The sequence below is a fragment of the Macaca thibetana genome, chromosome 7, assembly GCF_024542745.1.
Source record: "Macaca thibetana thibetana isolate TM-01 chromosome 7, ASM2454274v1, whole genome shotgun sequence".
Taxonomy (NCBI): domain Eukaryota; kingdom Metazoa; phylum Chordata; class Mammalia; order Primates; family Cercopithecidae; genus Macaca; species Macaca thibetana.
In genome coordinates this window covers 58509113-58523717 of record NC_065584.1, presented here as the reverse complement: position 1 = coordinate 58523717, position 14605 = coordinate 58509113, and the positions used below count along the sequence as shown (strand labels likewise).

The 14605-nt window shown below is 38.9% G+C and overlaps 1 protein-coding gene across 1 annotated transcript; it reads right to left on the bottom strand.

The window, feature by feature from the left end:
• Window positions 1–3486: 3486 nt before the first annotated feature.
• On the bottom strand, window positions 3487–4911 carry LOC126958515 (elongation factor 1-gamma-like). Its single transcript, XM_050796915.1, has one exon. The coding sequence runs from the start codon at window positions 4881–4883 to the stop codon at window positions 3570–3572; it is 1314 nt and encodes a 437-aa protein (XP_050652872.1). The 5' UTR covers window positions 4884–4911; the 3' UTR covers window positions 3487–3569.
• Window positions 4912–14605: the final 9694 nt, after the last annotated feature.

The following is a 14605-nucleotide window of genomic DNA, read 5'->3' as shown; positions in this document are numbered from 1 at the left end:
CATGAACACCAGACTAATCCTCTTTGTGCCATGACTTAATGTAGGATGCTGATGACTCCACTTAACCTCACCGTGTCTCCATTTCCCAATCTGTAAAACAGGGTTAATAATTTTAACCCACTTCTCAGAGATAGTAAGTGGATTAACTATAATAACAATAAATAATTTAAAACACAAATCATGAGAATGTTCTAACAAGAGTTATACTTTCTTATAGTAAGAAATGTGAATTTCTTCTTATCCAGAATCATTCCAAATGCATCAGTGAATAATTTATTAGAAAAAAAATACACTGTGACCTTCCCTTTCAGTGACTGAAGATATTCTTTGGACTGAGTCTTTTTTTTTTTTTTTTTTTTTTTTTTTTTTTTTAAATAAAAACGTACCTTTTTTTAGGGGTAAAAAATGACTTTGATCCTATCTCAGCTTGGTGATTCAATGGATGGCAACTCGGCCAGGAAGATTTAAGAGCACTGTCTACAACTTACAAGACTCCACTGAAAAATACTCATTTAGCAGTTTGAGAATTACCTTGACCTAGAATTTATGCCAGAAACAACAAGGGCATAAAGATAAAACCACTTTAGCTCACTAATCAAAATAAACTTATCCTAGACAAATTTACTGAATAAATACAAAGCAAACCAATTCAATTGTCTACCCAAACTTTGTAGTTACATGAATATAAATACCACACACCTAAATATTGTTCCTAAAGTAATTAAGTGTATTGTTCCTCCAGAGACTGGAATAACAAGAAAACACTGAAGTTCATTGTCAAACACTTATTATGACTGTTACTAAATAGTCAACCTGTATTTGTACTTTATGGAAATATTTACATTCCTATACCATCCAGAATCCTGAAATTCTGGAACAGAGTGCAGGTTAAGCAAACATTATGTGAATCCAAAACTGCACAATAGATAGTGGTGTTAAACCCTGGCAGACTGCAATTTATTAACACCCACAAATAGATTACTTCTGTTCAAGTCAAACAGCCTGAAAAAAAAAAATGGATTTTCTATAATCCAGCTACCCAATTTCCTTTCAGTTTTCAAGATTACAACTTCCATTTTATGACATGACCACATTTTCTAGAGGGCAAAAAAATAAATCACACTGTATATAATGGGGCTAGGATCCCAAGACAAAAGAATCATAAATTCCACTCCCAAAAAGGTTGTAAACTCTCTTATTCCATAACAAACGCAAGTATGCAGAACAAGGCTTCCAGGTAACTATCTGGTCACATGACATACACAAAATAGGTCAGAAAGCTCCCAATGTAGCAGTTAAACAGTGTTTCCAAGGTCACAAAATAGCATTACTTTTTATTTCCCTCCCTTCTCAAGGCAGAGAGAGGAACTACCCAATTATACTAATGTAGTACTTACTTCTGGAAATATTCCAACCTATTTTGATGAAGAATTTTCCATTGAGAACTTGAATTTTGGAGAGGAAAATAGAAAATGAACTAAAAATCACAAAGGGTAAATGTACTGGATTATTTTAAAGTCGTTAGCAGAAGTTTAACATTTATCATTTGTAAAGTGTTTATCTTTTAAAATATGTTAAATAAAGCTTTTAAGTTATAAAGGGGTAAATTATATTACCATTAAAATGCTAGATTACTCTACTTAGGTATGATTATTGTTTCTTGAATAACTACAGTGAAGTTGAGGAAAAATTTGAATTAGATTAACATTAATCATGAAATAAAATTATATTCTTGCTGTTCAGGCTAGATATCCAAGAATAATGAAAACTTGGAGAGAAACAGAAAGGTTTCAATTAGTTTGAACTACTCATAAAATTTAAGGAAGTAAAGATAAGTCTTTTTAATAAAAATAGAGCAACCATTCTACTGGTACTCAAATAATACCAAATGGTCTAACACTGGTACAAACCTATCTTCTACTTACATTTCAGAGAGGAATTTTTATATTCACTGGGCCAATTTAAATAGTATATATGAATATAGGTAGTCAAAGGAGAAAGTAGATCAGAAAAATTTCCAGGTCCAATATTAAAGATAAAATTAGCATAATATTAGACTGTCTCTAGCTTCAGACTTTCTATTCTGTCCTCAGAATGCCTAACCAGTGGTTTCTTCTGAGGTTCCTGCTACAAGATATGTTGGAAAAATATATATCCAAATGAAGAACCTTATTATTTTTCTAGGGGAATATTTGACTGTAGTTTTTCTCTACATAAGTGTAAAAGTGTGTAAGCAAATATGATGGAAATGCTAATTAGAACATTAAGGCAGTCTTTTCAATGCAAAACAAACATTAAAAAAATAAGTATTATAGGCACTGGAACATTAAAAGTTCTTAAATCAGACTTTGCATATTTGAAAAGAAATACGAATTATGTGTTATTTCCTTTTTAACACTGCTAAGTGCATTATTAATTTGGATAGAAATCTAAATCCATTGCTCACTAATGAATAACCAAAAACCACTGGAAATCCTATAAACAAGAATTACTTCCATGGAAAATGATTTCTATTTTCTAATATTGATTTCTAATATGTAACGTGAAGAGATGCTACCCACAAAAATCAGAATCTAAATTTCTGTCTGTCCTGTTCAATGCAAAAGATTAAATTTCCACGTTCAATTGTCAGTGTGATAGAAATGAACAAGCCAAGCCCCTGGTGCCCTATCCCCAAATACAAACCAGATGAAGTTTAAAAATCAGACTTTCAAAAGAAAACAGAAATGCTTTGTGCTTTACACATAAAGATAAAAAATACATTCACCAGAGGAAGGATTAGTATAAATGTTTAAATTCTGGTTCTAAAAGTTTATAATAGGTACTGCTGTTTTCACTATTTCAACTAAAGGAATTCATAAAAGAAAGACTCTAACTTTGAGCCTTCTCCTTGATTGGCTGTGGGTTCAATGTGATTGTTGTAGGCATTATCATTTTGATTCCCAGATTTACTCAAAAGTTTCAGTAAGCCATTGTTTATGGATGTTGTAAATATAATCATGTATTTCAGTTAATGAAAACCAAAACAGAACCACAATCTCTTGCCTCCCTCCTTTGAGCGAGTTTCTACCTTTTGTTAATCTATCAATGGAACCTATAAAATTCGTGTTTTTAAAAAAAAATCAACTTATTTATTTTAAAATACAAATAGAAGTTAACATTCTGTTTTCCTCCTTTAATACATATTTATGGAGTAGTTCCAATTCATTATGAATTTTTATAACCTCATTATTACATTGCCAGTTGCTACAAATATATGCCAAGTATCTCCTCCATGAAAAGAAATGTGCTAGAGGCAGCTCATTATTATAGTTCAGCTCAAAGAAAAAAAAAAAGGCCACTTCCTCTCTCTCGCCCACCAATCAGAACCACTTATAAAGTTGAAAGGGCAGGCCACTCCTTCACACTGGTAGACTCAGAAATATGTTCATAAACCAGAGATAATGGTTTAATCATAACTACCATTTCTTTTTTTTCTTTTTTTTCTTTTTTTCAATGTTCAGTTTCCTTTAATGACCCCCATCTCCCTGAAGGGCAGGTGCAGGCAGCTAGGCGATGGCAAGAGATGTTCACTTGAAGATCTTGCCCTGATTGAAGGCTTTGCCCACATGCTGGAAGGCCCCCTCCCAGGAAAAGTACTCTCGAACCAGCGTCTGGGTCTCCTCGCTGCCAGGATCCAGTTTCCGCCATGTGTATGACTCGTAGTCCACCTGCCAATCTGGACTCAGCGGAAAGGCAAGCTCCTGGCCTCGGAAGACCCAGACTCCAGAAATGGAGCTGCTATTGTTGGTTCCAAAGAGGATGACACTGGCGAAGGCATTCTTCCTCAGCTTGTCCAGTCGCTGGAACATTCCAGTGATGAGATTGCAGCTCATGAAGGTCTGAGTGAGTTCTTCAGGGAAGCGATACTCTGAGTACCACAGGGACCAGCCGTCCTTATCAAAGTGTTCCCAGAAATATGGCAGTGCCACAGAGAGTGTGTCCTCATTGGAGTACTTGCGCTTAAATTCATCCAACACAAAGGTACTCTTGGGCAAGTGAGCGAAGGGGTCCTTGGCCTTGGGCTCAGCAGCCAGCGCCTGCTCACATTCATCCATCTCCTCCTCAGGAGCAGGGGCAGCTGCCTTTTTCTCCTCCTTCCGCTCAGCCTGGGGCTTCTGCTTCTCTTCCCGTGAACCCTTCTCTTTCCGTGGTGTATCTTTTTTAGGCTGGGTCTCTGCAAACTTTTTAGCATCAAACTGGGCCATCTTCTCACACAGCTTCACTTCCCCCAAGACAGCCCGGAACTGGGGCTGATTAATGCAGGTGAGGAACCAGCGGTTGGTATTGGGAAAGGCCTGGCGGAAAGAAGGCTCTAGGACCTGCTTATAGAGCCACAACAGGGTGCAGACAACTGTGATGTCAGCCAATGTCACTCGTTCGCCCACCAGAAAAGTCCTCGTCTTCAAGTGAGCATCCAGCAGCCCCAGAATTCGCCTCACTTCCTCCTTTGCATTCTCAGTGGCCTGTTTGTTGTGGTGCATGATGCCCAAGGTGGGGAATACCCAGGTACTGGCTGGGGGCACTATGTCGGAATCAGCAAAGCTCACCCACTGCACCACCTGGGCTGCTGCCTCTGGAGTACTTCCCCGCAGCTCCTCATTGCTCACATAGTAGGCAATGGCGTTGCTCTCAAACACACAGAATCCATCCTCACCCTCAAATGCTGGAACCTTGCCGGCAGGAAATTTGCGGAGAAATTCAGGGGTGCGGTTGGTTTGGCCAAAATGGAAGTGGGGTGGTGCAGAGAGCACGCGGACCTGAGCCCCGCTGTACTGAGCAGCGATGAGAGCCTTGAAGGCCCTGCAGTTTTCAGGATACGTATACAGGGTCCCAGCCGCCATGGTGATTCCGCAAAGAAAGGGGATAACTACCATTTCTTAAGCAGTGTGATGATTATTTGCCACCTCAAGTCAATTCGCTACCCTTCTCTGCCCCTATGGGCCCTAGAAGGTCGACCTCTATGGACTGCACCATCCAAGTTCTGAGCCCTTGGTTTCTGGTTCAGTTTGGCAGAAGATCAGAAGGCAGGAAGAGAGACATAGGGGTTTCCTTCTCCGTTCTATCCTCAGTACAAAACTCTGGCAGTGGCTACTTTCCTCCAGGGCCAGAGCATTCCCCTACAGTCCAAAGTCTCACCAGGTTATGATAATAACATCCTCTTGCTGTTGGGCTCTGACTGCTTCACTCTGCCCCCTTTGCTTCCTTAATCCTGCTTACACCTCTGTAGTTAGTCTCTTTATTAATGTCTATTCATTTAAACCATTTGTGGGAGGCATAATTCTAAGATGGTCTCAATATTCCTATACCTTTGTTTGCACACTGTCCAAGAAAGTCCTATGGTGCTGCTTGCTGTTATTCACATGGGATATTCCTAATGGGCAGAAACCGTTCTAGGACACCTTGAAAACCTTCATATCTAGCCTTTGACTTGAGCCCCTACCATTCTTGTATTTTTGGCTAGGACAGCTAGGTCAGTTTCTCTCAACACACATGCCATATGCCATAGAAACTTATAGAAAAAGAGAGAAAAACAAAATAAGAAAAAATGAAAACCACATTGGGCTTCTCTCCTAAGGGTGGAGGCAGTATGTAATGGAGATTACAGAACACAAACTTTGGCTTCCGAGACACATAGGTTTCAGTCAGGCTCTGTTCTTTACTCTCTGTATGACCTTGAGGAAGTGATTCCTACCCCTTTGTTTGCACACTTTATATAATCCTCTCCCCGTAAGTGTGAGTGAGACTGGTGCAATCAGTGAGGCCTTTAAAAAGAGAAAGTCTAGGAGTCCAAGGTGAAACAAATCAGAGATATCCCCAACTGTAGCAGACACTCTCCTGTCAGTCCTGAAAAAAGCAAACTGCCATGTTGTGGAAAAGGCCACTTGGCAGAGATTGGCTAAAAATTGTAAGAAACCATAAGAAATTTTGTTGCTGATTGACAGTCAGCAACAAAATGGGACCTCAGTCCAACAACCACAACCCAAAGAAGCTTGGAAGAGGGTCCCAAGCTCCAGAGAAGATCACAGCCCTGCCCAACACCTTGATTTCAATTTTATGAGACCCAGAACAATCTATTTTTACACTACCTGTTTTTAAAGTTTGTTATGCAAAGGATTATGGGTGAAGCTGCAGAAGGCATGTTTAACTGACTGAAGGAAACGAAATGTGTAAGTAATTTAGCATTTTGTGATTGCTTTTTTCTATGCAAATAATAAAGTTACCAGTTTATTAACTAGAAATGCTAATGCTTTCTTTAATAGAGTAATTTCATGTACTTAAAAGAAACCCATTCTTTTTCTTTTTCTCATTCCAGAATGGATTTGAAGTAGCTAACCTAGCTTTCCCTGCATTCTATAGTTTAAACTTTTTGAAATGTATTCACCCCTTAAAGTCTATCTGCATTAGTGAGTTTGTATTGTCCTGAAAATTGATTTCTTAACTTTATTTGAACGAGTTATGACTCTAAATATTAAAAAATCTTTGTCTTCCTTCAGCATCTCGATAAATTGCAAGTTGTACAGTTCTGGTTCAATATCCTTTTTCTTTCCTCCTATTCCTGTCACTGTTCCAAAATTAGGTGAATGGCTGGCTAACTCCTTTCATAAATCAAATAACATTCTTCCTGTGGTTTCAATGGAGTAAGTCAAGCTTCAGAAACTGGCACAGACACTTACAGTAGTACTGTTCCGGGGACCCCAAGGAATCAAAGACTTTATGAAATTGGTCTATATAAGTCACATCCCCACTCACCATAATCACAAGCTCTGCTGCAGTTACAAACAATGGAGTGTTTGAATTCTAAATCAGTCCTTCAATTATCAAAGTTGTCACTCCTTCTCCTTGATAGTTTTTCTACCCCAGCAAAATCCCAACTGCTATTGCTATTGCTGCAAAGTTATCAAATTCTTACTCTCAGAATTTTTCCAGAGTATGAAAAGTTTTCATGAAGCAATTGCTTTACTGAAACAATACTTGCTAAGGTTAACAATTATTTCCACTAAATCCAAAAGATGTTTCTCAGACTTCATTTTATTTACACACTCCAAAACATTCTTGAAATTAATCTTCCTTTGGCCTGTGGATCACACTCTCCTGGTTTCCTTCCACCTTCTCCAGCTGCTTCATCTTAAATTTATTTGTGAGCTCATTCTGGTCTACCAGCCATTAAATGCTGACAAAGAGAGAAGTCCCAAGACATTCTTGAGAATCATCTTTGGAATCTCCCTGTTCAACTCTGATTGTCTCCTAGTTTTCAAATCCATTACTTCTCCCCATCTCCATGATCACCACCTTTCATTCAAGTTATAATCATCTTTCCCTGTACTGCACAAGCCTCCTGTCTGGCCTCCTCCTGCACCCCATCCTCTCTCTAATGTTCTCCACTATGAGACCAGAAATGTCCTTTAAATATGTCAATCCAACCGTGGCATCCTGCCCTTTTTACATAAGCTTTTCCATGCCTTACTATTTCTTTTCTTTTTTATTTATTTATTTATTTATTTATTTATTTATTTATTTATTTTTGAGACGGAGTCTTGCTGTCACCCACACTGGAGTGCAGTGGTGCGATCTCGGCTCACTGCAAGCTCCACCTCCCCGGTTCCCGCCATTCTCCTGCCTCAGCCTCCCTAGCAGCTGGGACTACAGGCGCCCGCCACCTCGCCCAGCTAATTTTTTTGTAATTTTTAATAGAGACGAGGTTTCACTGTGTTAGCCAGGATGGTCTCAATCTCCTGACCTCGTGATCCACCCGCCTCGGCCTCCCAAAGTGCTGGGATTACAGGCGTGAACCACCGCGCCCAGCCCCACTATTTCTTTTAGGATAAAGACTTTTAAAAGACCTCCAAGTTCTTTAAACGATCTACATATTTTACCTGCTGCCTGTTTATTTCATCATCCCCCATTTTTCCCTCCTTCTTTGCATTCTTGTGCTTCCTTGAACAGTCAATAGTCCTCTATGGTCTTAGCAACAGCTGTGTGCTCTAGAGTGTAAAGTTTACCTGTCAGTTAATTCAATAATCACTTCCTCAAAGAAGCTTTCTCTGACCCTGCAGTCTATGTCATATCCTTTTGTTGTGTCATTTATAATTACCTACATTGTCAGTAACTACACTGACTACCGAAATTATATAAATTTGTGTGACCTTTTGATTGTTTACTTAAAGAATGCCTCTCCTGCTAGATGAGTTCCTTGAGAAAAGGAGCTGTGTCTATTTTGTTTATAGTTGTAGGATCTGCTCTTAGTACAGATCCTGAAAGATGCCCTATAGAAAAGGTGCTCAGTATCTTCCTGAAAAAGTAAAAGAAAAATATTAGAGGCATACATGGAAAATTGGTAAGGCTTGGCCCTACATCTCTACTCCTCCCCTTTTAGAAAAACCATAAGAAATCATGTGAGAAGTTCAATAAAAATAAGAAACTATTCCCTCAATTAGTCCCAAAAAGTGTTTTTTCACAAAGACGTACCAGAGCTTTTGTGAAAGTTAATTAAAGGAATTAAATAGTAGGTTAAGATATCTATATATATTTCATAATGCCCCCAGGTCCTAAACATACTAATAAGCAGTACTATACCTAGAGCCAGTCAACTAGGGCTTGTAACTCAGGCCTCTGCCTGTAGGACCCTGTTCTGACCATCCACCGGCTGAGCCTCTCCACACAGGCTGAAGAGGGGGTTAAGGCCCAGGGGATAAGCCCAAACCTACCTAGAGCTATGCCTCCCCACTTCTAGACCTCACCGCAGATGCCCAAACAACCCTGAGCTGAAGCCTACATATGCCTCTTCCTGGGTTCATTCTCCTGAGGGAAGACAGCAACACAAGTGACCATGTCCATAGCTCTAACCCATTACAGGGTAGAGTGGAGGTGGTTGACAGAGTTTGGATTTGCCCACTGGAATGTCCACAGGCATAAACCAGAAGTCCCCTCCAGAACAGGACTGTGCTCAGGGTGGGAAGACAATGGGCTCAGGCATTAGACCAGGGGCTGCCATGTGTGTGAAATAATGAAAGAGAAAACAGAATTAAAGTTATGCAAATGTTGGGGCAGACCCACTAATTAGGTGTCTATCCTTACAGGAGGACTGATTTCAGTCTCTCCCCATCTGCTCCAACCATTAGGCCAAAACATTCTTCACACTCCTCTCTCCCTTCTTCAATACATAATTTATAGCCTGACTTTTTGCCTATTTTGCTGAATACAAACTTCTCTTGGGAAGTTCTAAAAGCACTCTATTAGAACCCCAACCTCCACAGCGTGCAGGTTTGCTGGGAACCCTCTCTTCCTATCCCGCCCATTTGCACATGTGCTCTGTCCTTCACCTCTGTGTTCTCTCCGGCTGTCACATCTGTACCCTCTCAGTCTACCCAAAGACCCGTGCCCAGACTTCAGACTTTGCTGACCTCTGTGATTTCCCAAAACACACACTACATGTTCTTATCCCTGAACTTCTATAGCAGAGATGTCATAAAATTTTAATTAGGGCCAATCAGAAATCCAGCTGTGTAGACCCTGTTTTTGTAAAAATGGCAAAGGACTTATCTTATTGGCCGTCCAGAAGAATGGATCTAAATACAGTCTCAGAAAGGGTCGACTTTACTTAGATGTGTGTCATTCTAGGCTTAACATTATTAAACATTTTTTACCAAGTGAATGAGAGCTCTGGCATTTAACAAACTGAGCTATCCTTTTACAAAAGGGTGATGGCCTGGCCAACATGGCGAAACACCGTATCTACTAAAAATACAAAAAATGAGCCAGGTTTGGTAGTGTGTGCCTGTAATCCCAGCTACCTGGGAGGCTGATTCAGGAGAATTGCTTGAACCCAGGAGGTGGAGGCTGCAGTGAGCAGAGATGGCGCCATTGCGCTCCAGCCTGCGTGACGTAGTGAGACTGTCTCAAGAAAAAGAAAATTTAAAATTAAATAAAAAATTAAAAAGTGTCATGTTTTCAGCCAAGGCATACCTAAATTTCAATTCCAGATTTTCCTCACCTCACCCAGGGATGCCTCTGGGTTTCCCTTTCAGTAGTTTCACAAAAGTTTCTATTTCCATATACTTTCAGAGAGTTTCACAGAGACAAACAAAAACATTGTCCAGGGATGTGCCACAGAGCAAAGATTTTCATATGAGTTCTAAGACTGATATTCTCAACTCTGAAGCTTCAGGAATACTTCTGGATGAACATAGTTTGTTTTCAACTCATTCAGTTCTTTTTGAAACTAAGTATCCCTCACCGCCCTCTTCCACACCCATAAGGCTTTACTAAGCTGAGCATCCAAAGCTCAAAAAATATCTGCTACTGAGTCCATTGAGGCATTTACAAAATTGTGGTAGAATTTCAATACAGCCCATAATTACCATCACCTACAAAGATGTGGGTAGCTGAAATACCCAGCTCTTAATATACTTACAAATAGAAAAAGGTGAACCATGAAAACATCTTTGGAATCCTATTTTTTCTTAAAAAACAACACTAATAGACATAGATGCTCTTTTAATAAATGTTTCCAGACATGCTATTTCCTACAGTTTTTAGTAATAAATATATGTAACAGGTCATTTACTGACAAGTGCACATAACAATTTTTTTATATAACATCTAATAGGGAAAATCTAATAACTCACAATACCATCAGGTGAAAAAAATTTAATTCATCAGGTGAATTAAATCTCTTGTGGAGTGAAAGTCTTGTTTTTTTTAATTATTATTCATCTGTCACTACTGATGTCATATTATGCACATCATAACATTTCGAACTTGGGCTTTTATGTTTTTCATTGGCTGAGTCACCATCAAAAGAAGAAGTAATAAGCAAAGAAAAAATTCCCTAGAGAAATCTGCACAAAAAAAAATTCATATTTTCCATTTATTATGAGATACATAGATAAAAGAATATTGAGATGCTATTTATTTTTGGTACCTTATTTGATCAAAAGCTTCCTGCTTTCCTTTTTAAAGCTAATCCTATCCACCAACAGGTGAAGAAAATTGACTTAATTTTGCTTTATTTCTACTCTAGCAAGATATTTTACTACATTCAAGAGCCTCGTTGAGCTTCTAGTGTTTAGCGTTAGTGTTAAAAATTTTAAAAAAATAAAAAATAAATAAAGCATTCACACACACACATTCTGTGCTGCAGCCCAAATGGCTAGAAATTGTGAGCTGTTGAGATCTGGCTGCTACTAAATGAATGAAAGCCTCTCTGCTGCCTAAGAGATTACATAGATATGAATATTATTTTTGTATATATACAGACACACCCACATATATATCATTATGAGTTCAGTTTTTTATTTTCCTGTATATGAAATGCTTGAAAGATCTTATCAATTTCACAGCAATGAACATTTTCTACATTTTCTTTTCTAAGGGAACTTCCTCTTCACACTGTTTCCTTTTTTCCCAGCCTCTTAGGTGAGTTTAGACAATGAAGAAGGTAAAAAAAGACACGCCACGGTGTCAGGTCTTACCAAGTGTTTCAGGTATATGATTATGAGAAAGGACCCATCTCCACAAGAGTCAAGCAAGAAAAGGGGAGTTACGTCATTTTAACGGTGTTTCAAATGGCTAAAAGAGAGGATTTTGAATGTTCTCACCACAAAGAAATGATTACTGTTTGAGGTGATAGTTATACTAATTACCCTAATTTGATCATTACACATTGTATACATGTATCAAAACATCAAACTGTATTCCATAAATATGTATAACTATTGTGTCAATTAAAAATAATTTTTGGGGGGCTGGGCGCGGTGGCTCACACCTGTAATCCCAGCACTTTGGGAGGCCGAGGTGGATGGATCACGAGGTCAGGAAATCGAGATCATCCTGGCTAACACAGGGAAACTAAAAATATAAAAGATTAGCTGGGCATGGTAGCAGGTGCCTGTAGTCCCAGCTACTTGGGAGGCTAAGGCAGGGGAATTGCTTGAACCCAGGAGGTGGAAGTTGCAGTCAGCTGAGATCTCACCAGCCTGGGTGACAGAGCGAGACTCCATCTCAAAAAAAAAAAAAATTTAAAAAGAGTATTTCACATATTGTATTTGACACTAGAGAAACACATGCTTATATTTGTTATGAAACATACATTGTCTTTTTGGACAATTCAACCCTTGATACACCTTAAGTACCTGTAAGCACTGCTCTTATGCACTTACCATTAGTAAATCTCGTTGAAGAACCTCTGCACAAATAATTTTTTTTTTTTTTTTTTTTTTTTTTACCAAAAACACTAGAGACAATCTGCTGGAACAGAATATAAAACAGCAAATAAGAAATGTCCCAGAATATAAAAGCAAGGCCAGAAAGTTTTATTCTCTGAGGTAAGAAAAAAGCCACCTCCAAAATTATGTTTATTTAAACTGGATTTGGATGTTTCTCAAATTGAGTAAGGTGGTTCAAGTTGATATCAGGATACCAACTAAAACATAACTTATGAAACAAGTCAGTGAAGGGCTATCTACCTACTTGGATTTTACCTTGACAGTATGAGATAGAGCTATGTCCCACACAGAGTGGGGACCTGCAGGGAGAGGAGGCAGGAGTAAGAATTTATCACGGTTTTAACAAATGCAAAGGACAGAGGATACTCTTTTAATAGGCAGAAATATTCCTGGTGTGAAGAGCAATCCATCTATTGGCCCAGATCAATAAAAATATGCCTCTGATTATTTGATCTCCTTGGTTTAGATCATTCATTTATTCATTCAACAGTTCTCCAATATGTTGATTTTGTAATGAGCACTTCAGTACATGAGGGAGATACCAGGAATAAAAGGCTCGAAGAGAGCTCCGTCTAGTAAGAGAAGTAGACTAGTACACAGACAATTACTAACGAGTTTGATAACTCACTGTTCACTGAGTCACTTGATGTATATCCTCTCTCCAGGGGACCCACCAATGTGGTCTTGGTTCTTAAATCAGGTATAATTTCTACCACAAATTCATAAAGTAACTCCCCTTATCTTGCTTGATTCTTGTGGAGATGGGGCCTTTCTCATAATCATATACCTGAAACACTCATCTTGTTTATCAGTAAGTCTCTTGTGAATTTATTAGCATGAGTCAGTCTCCCTGTAGGCAAAAACATCCAATTTAATTTCTGCCCATGCAAAGTAGGGGTCCAGGCCCCAAAACCATGAAGACTTCATCCCATGAGGCTCTTCCTGAGACAGCCAATTATGTCTCTTGACAACCCAGGTTTTTGCAAAAAAAAAAAACCCATGTCTTCGTAACACTCAGCCCTGACATGACAGGGCTTCTATCACAAGGTAACATTTCCCTAAGTCATTTTCATCACAAGTGTGCATGGGCTTTCAGCTTATTTTACATCAGTAATTCTCAAACTTTAGTGAGTTTAAGAATTCCCTGGGAAGAATATTGAAAATGCAGATTCATAGGCCCCACACTGCACTCCAGCCTGGGCAACAGAGTAAGACCCTGTCTCAAAAAATAATATTGTACCATGTGGTACATTTGCATAAATGTAATCTTATTGTCATTTTATTGTTGTACCCAGTGTGGATGTTAGAAATGACACAATGATATGATTGATGATTTATTTTATTTTTTAATAAGTTATTGGGGTTCAGGTGGTATTTAGTTACATGAGTAAATTCTTTAGTGGAGATTTGTGAGAACCTGGTGCACCCATCACCAAGCAGTATACACTGCACCATATTTGTTGTCTTTTATCCCTCGCCCCCTCCCACTCTTCCCCACACTGTTTTCCATAGTGGCTGTACTAGTTTACATTCCAACCAGCAGTGCAGAAGTTGTGGGGGTCTGTCCTGCAGACCCCAGCTGCATGATGGATGAGACACGTACTCAGACACTGATATTCAGTGAAAGAGTTGGCCAGGGGGCTGCCGGCACTAGAGGCTGAAGAGAGTTTGCAGCCCCTTCCAAGTTGACAATGTTTGCATTTATTTAGTACAGATTTAATTGACAAAGGCTTTGAGTCAACACACCTGTGGTCACCCCCACCCTGGAGAGGGCCATCTTGCCCATGAATGATCAAAGGTTGATTTTAGGATGCGATTTAGACAAACTACTCTATATTCCTTTGTATCTGTGCCCCAAGCTATTAACTCAAGGGAAGGATTAGACTGCTTTCAGCCATAACCCTATCCTGAGACTTTTACAAAACCTTATAGCCTTCCAAGAAAGTTTGTGTCTATATCCTATAACTTCATCTTAAAATTTTTCCCACCAGCCTGACTGAACTCCCATAAGAAGTGTTCCCAGATCACCACATCCATGCCAACATCCACTGTTTTTTGATTTTTTGATTATGGCCATTCTTGCTGGAGTAAGATGGTATCGCATTGTGGTTTTGATTTACATTTCCCTGATCATTAGTGATGTCAAGCATTTTTTCATATGTGTGTTGGCCATTTGTGTATCTTCTTTTGAGAATTGTATATTCATGTCCTTAGCCCACTTTTTGATGGGATTGATTGTTTTTTTCTTACTGATTTATTTGAGTTCATTGTAGATTCTGGATATTAGTCCTTTGTCAGATGTATAGATTGTGAAGATTTTCTCCCACTTTGTGGGTTGT

Coding starts and splice junctions, on each gene's coding strand:
- LOC126958515 (XM_050796915.1), bottom strand. CDS start 4,883: ATGGCGGCTGGGACCCTGTATACGTATCCTGAAAACTGCAGGGCCTTC.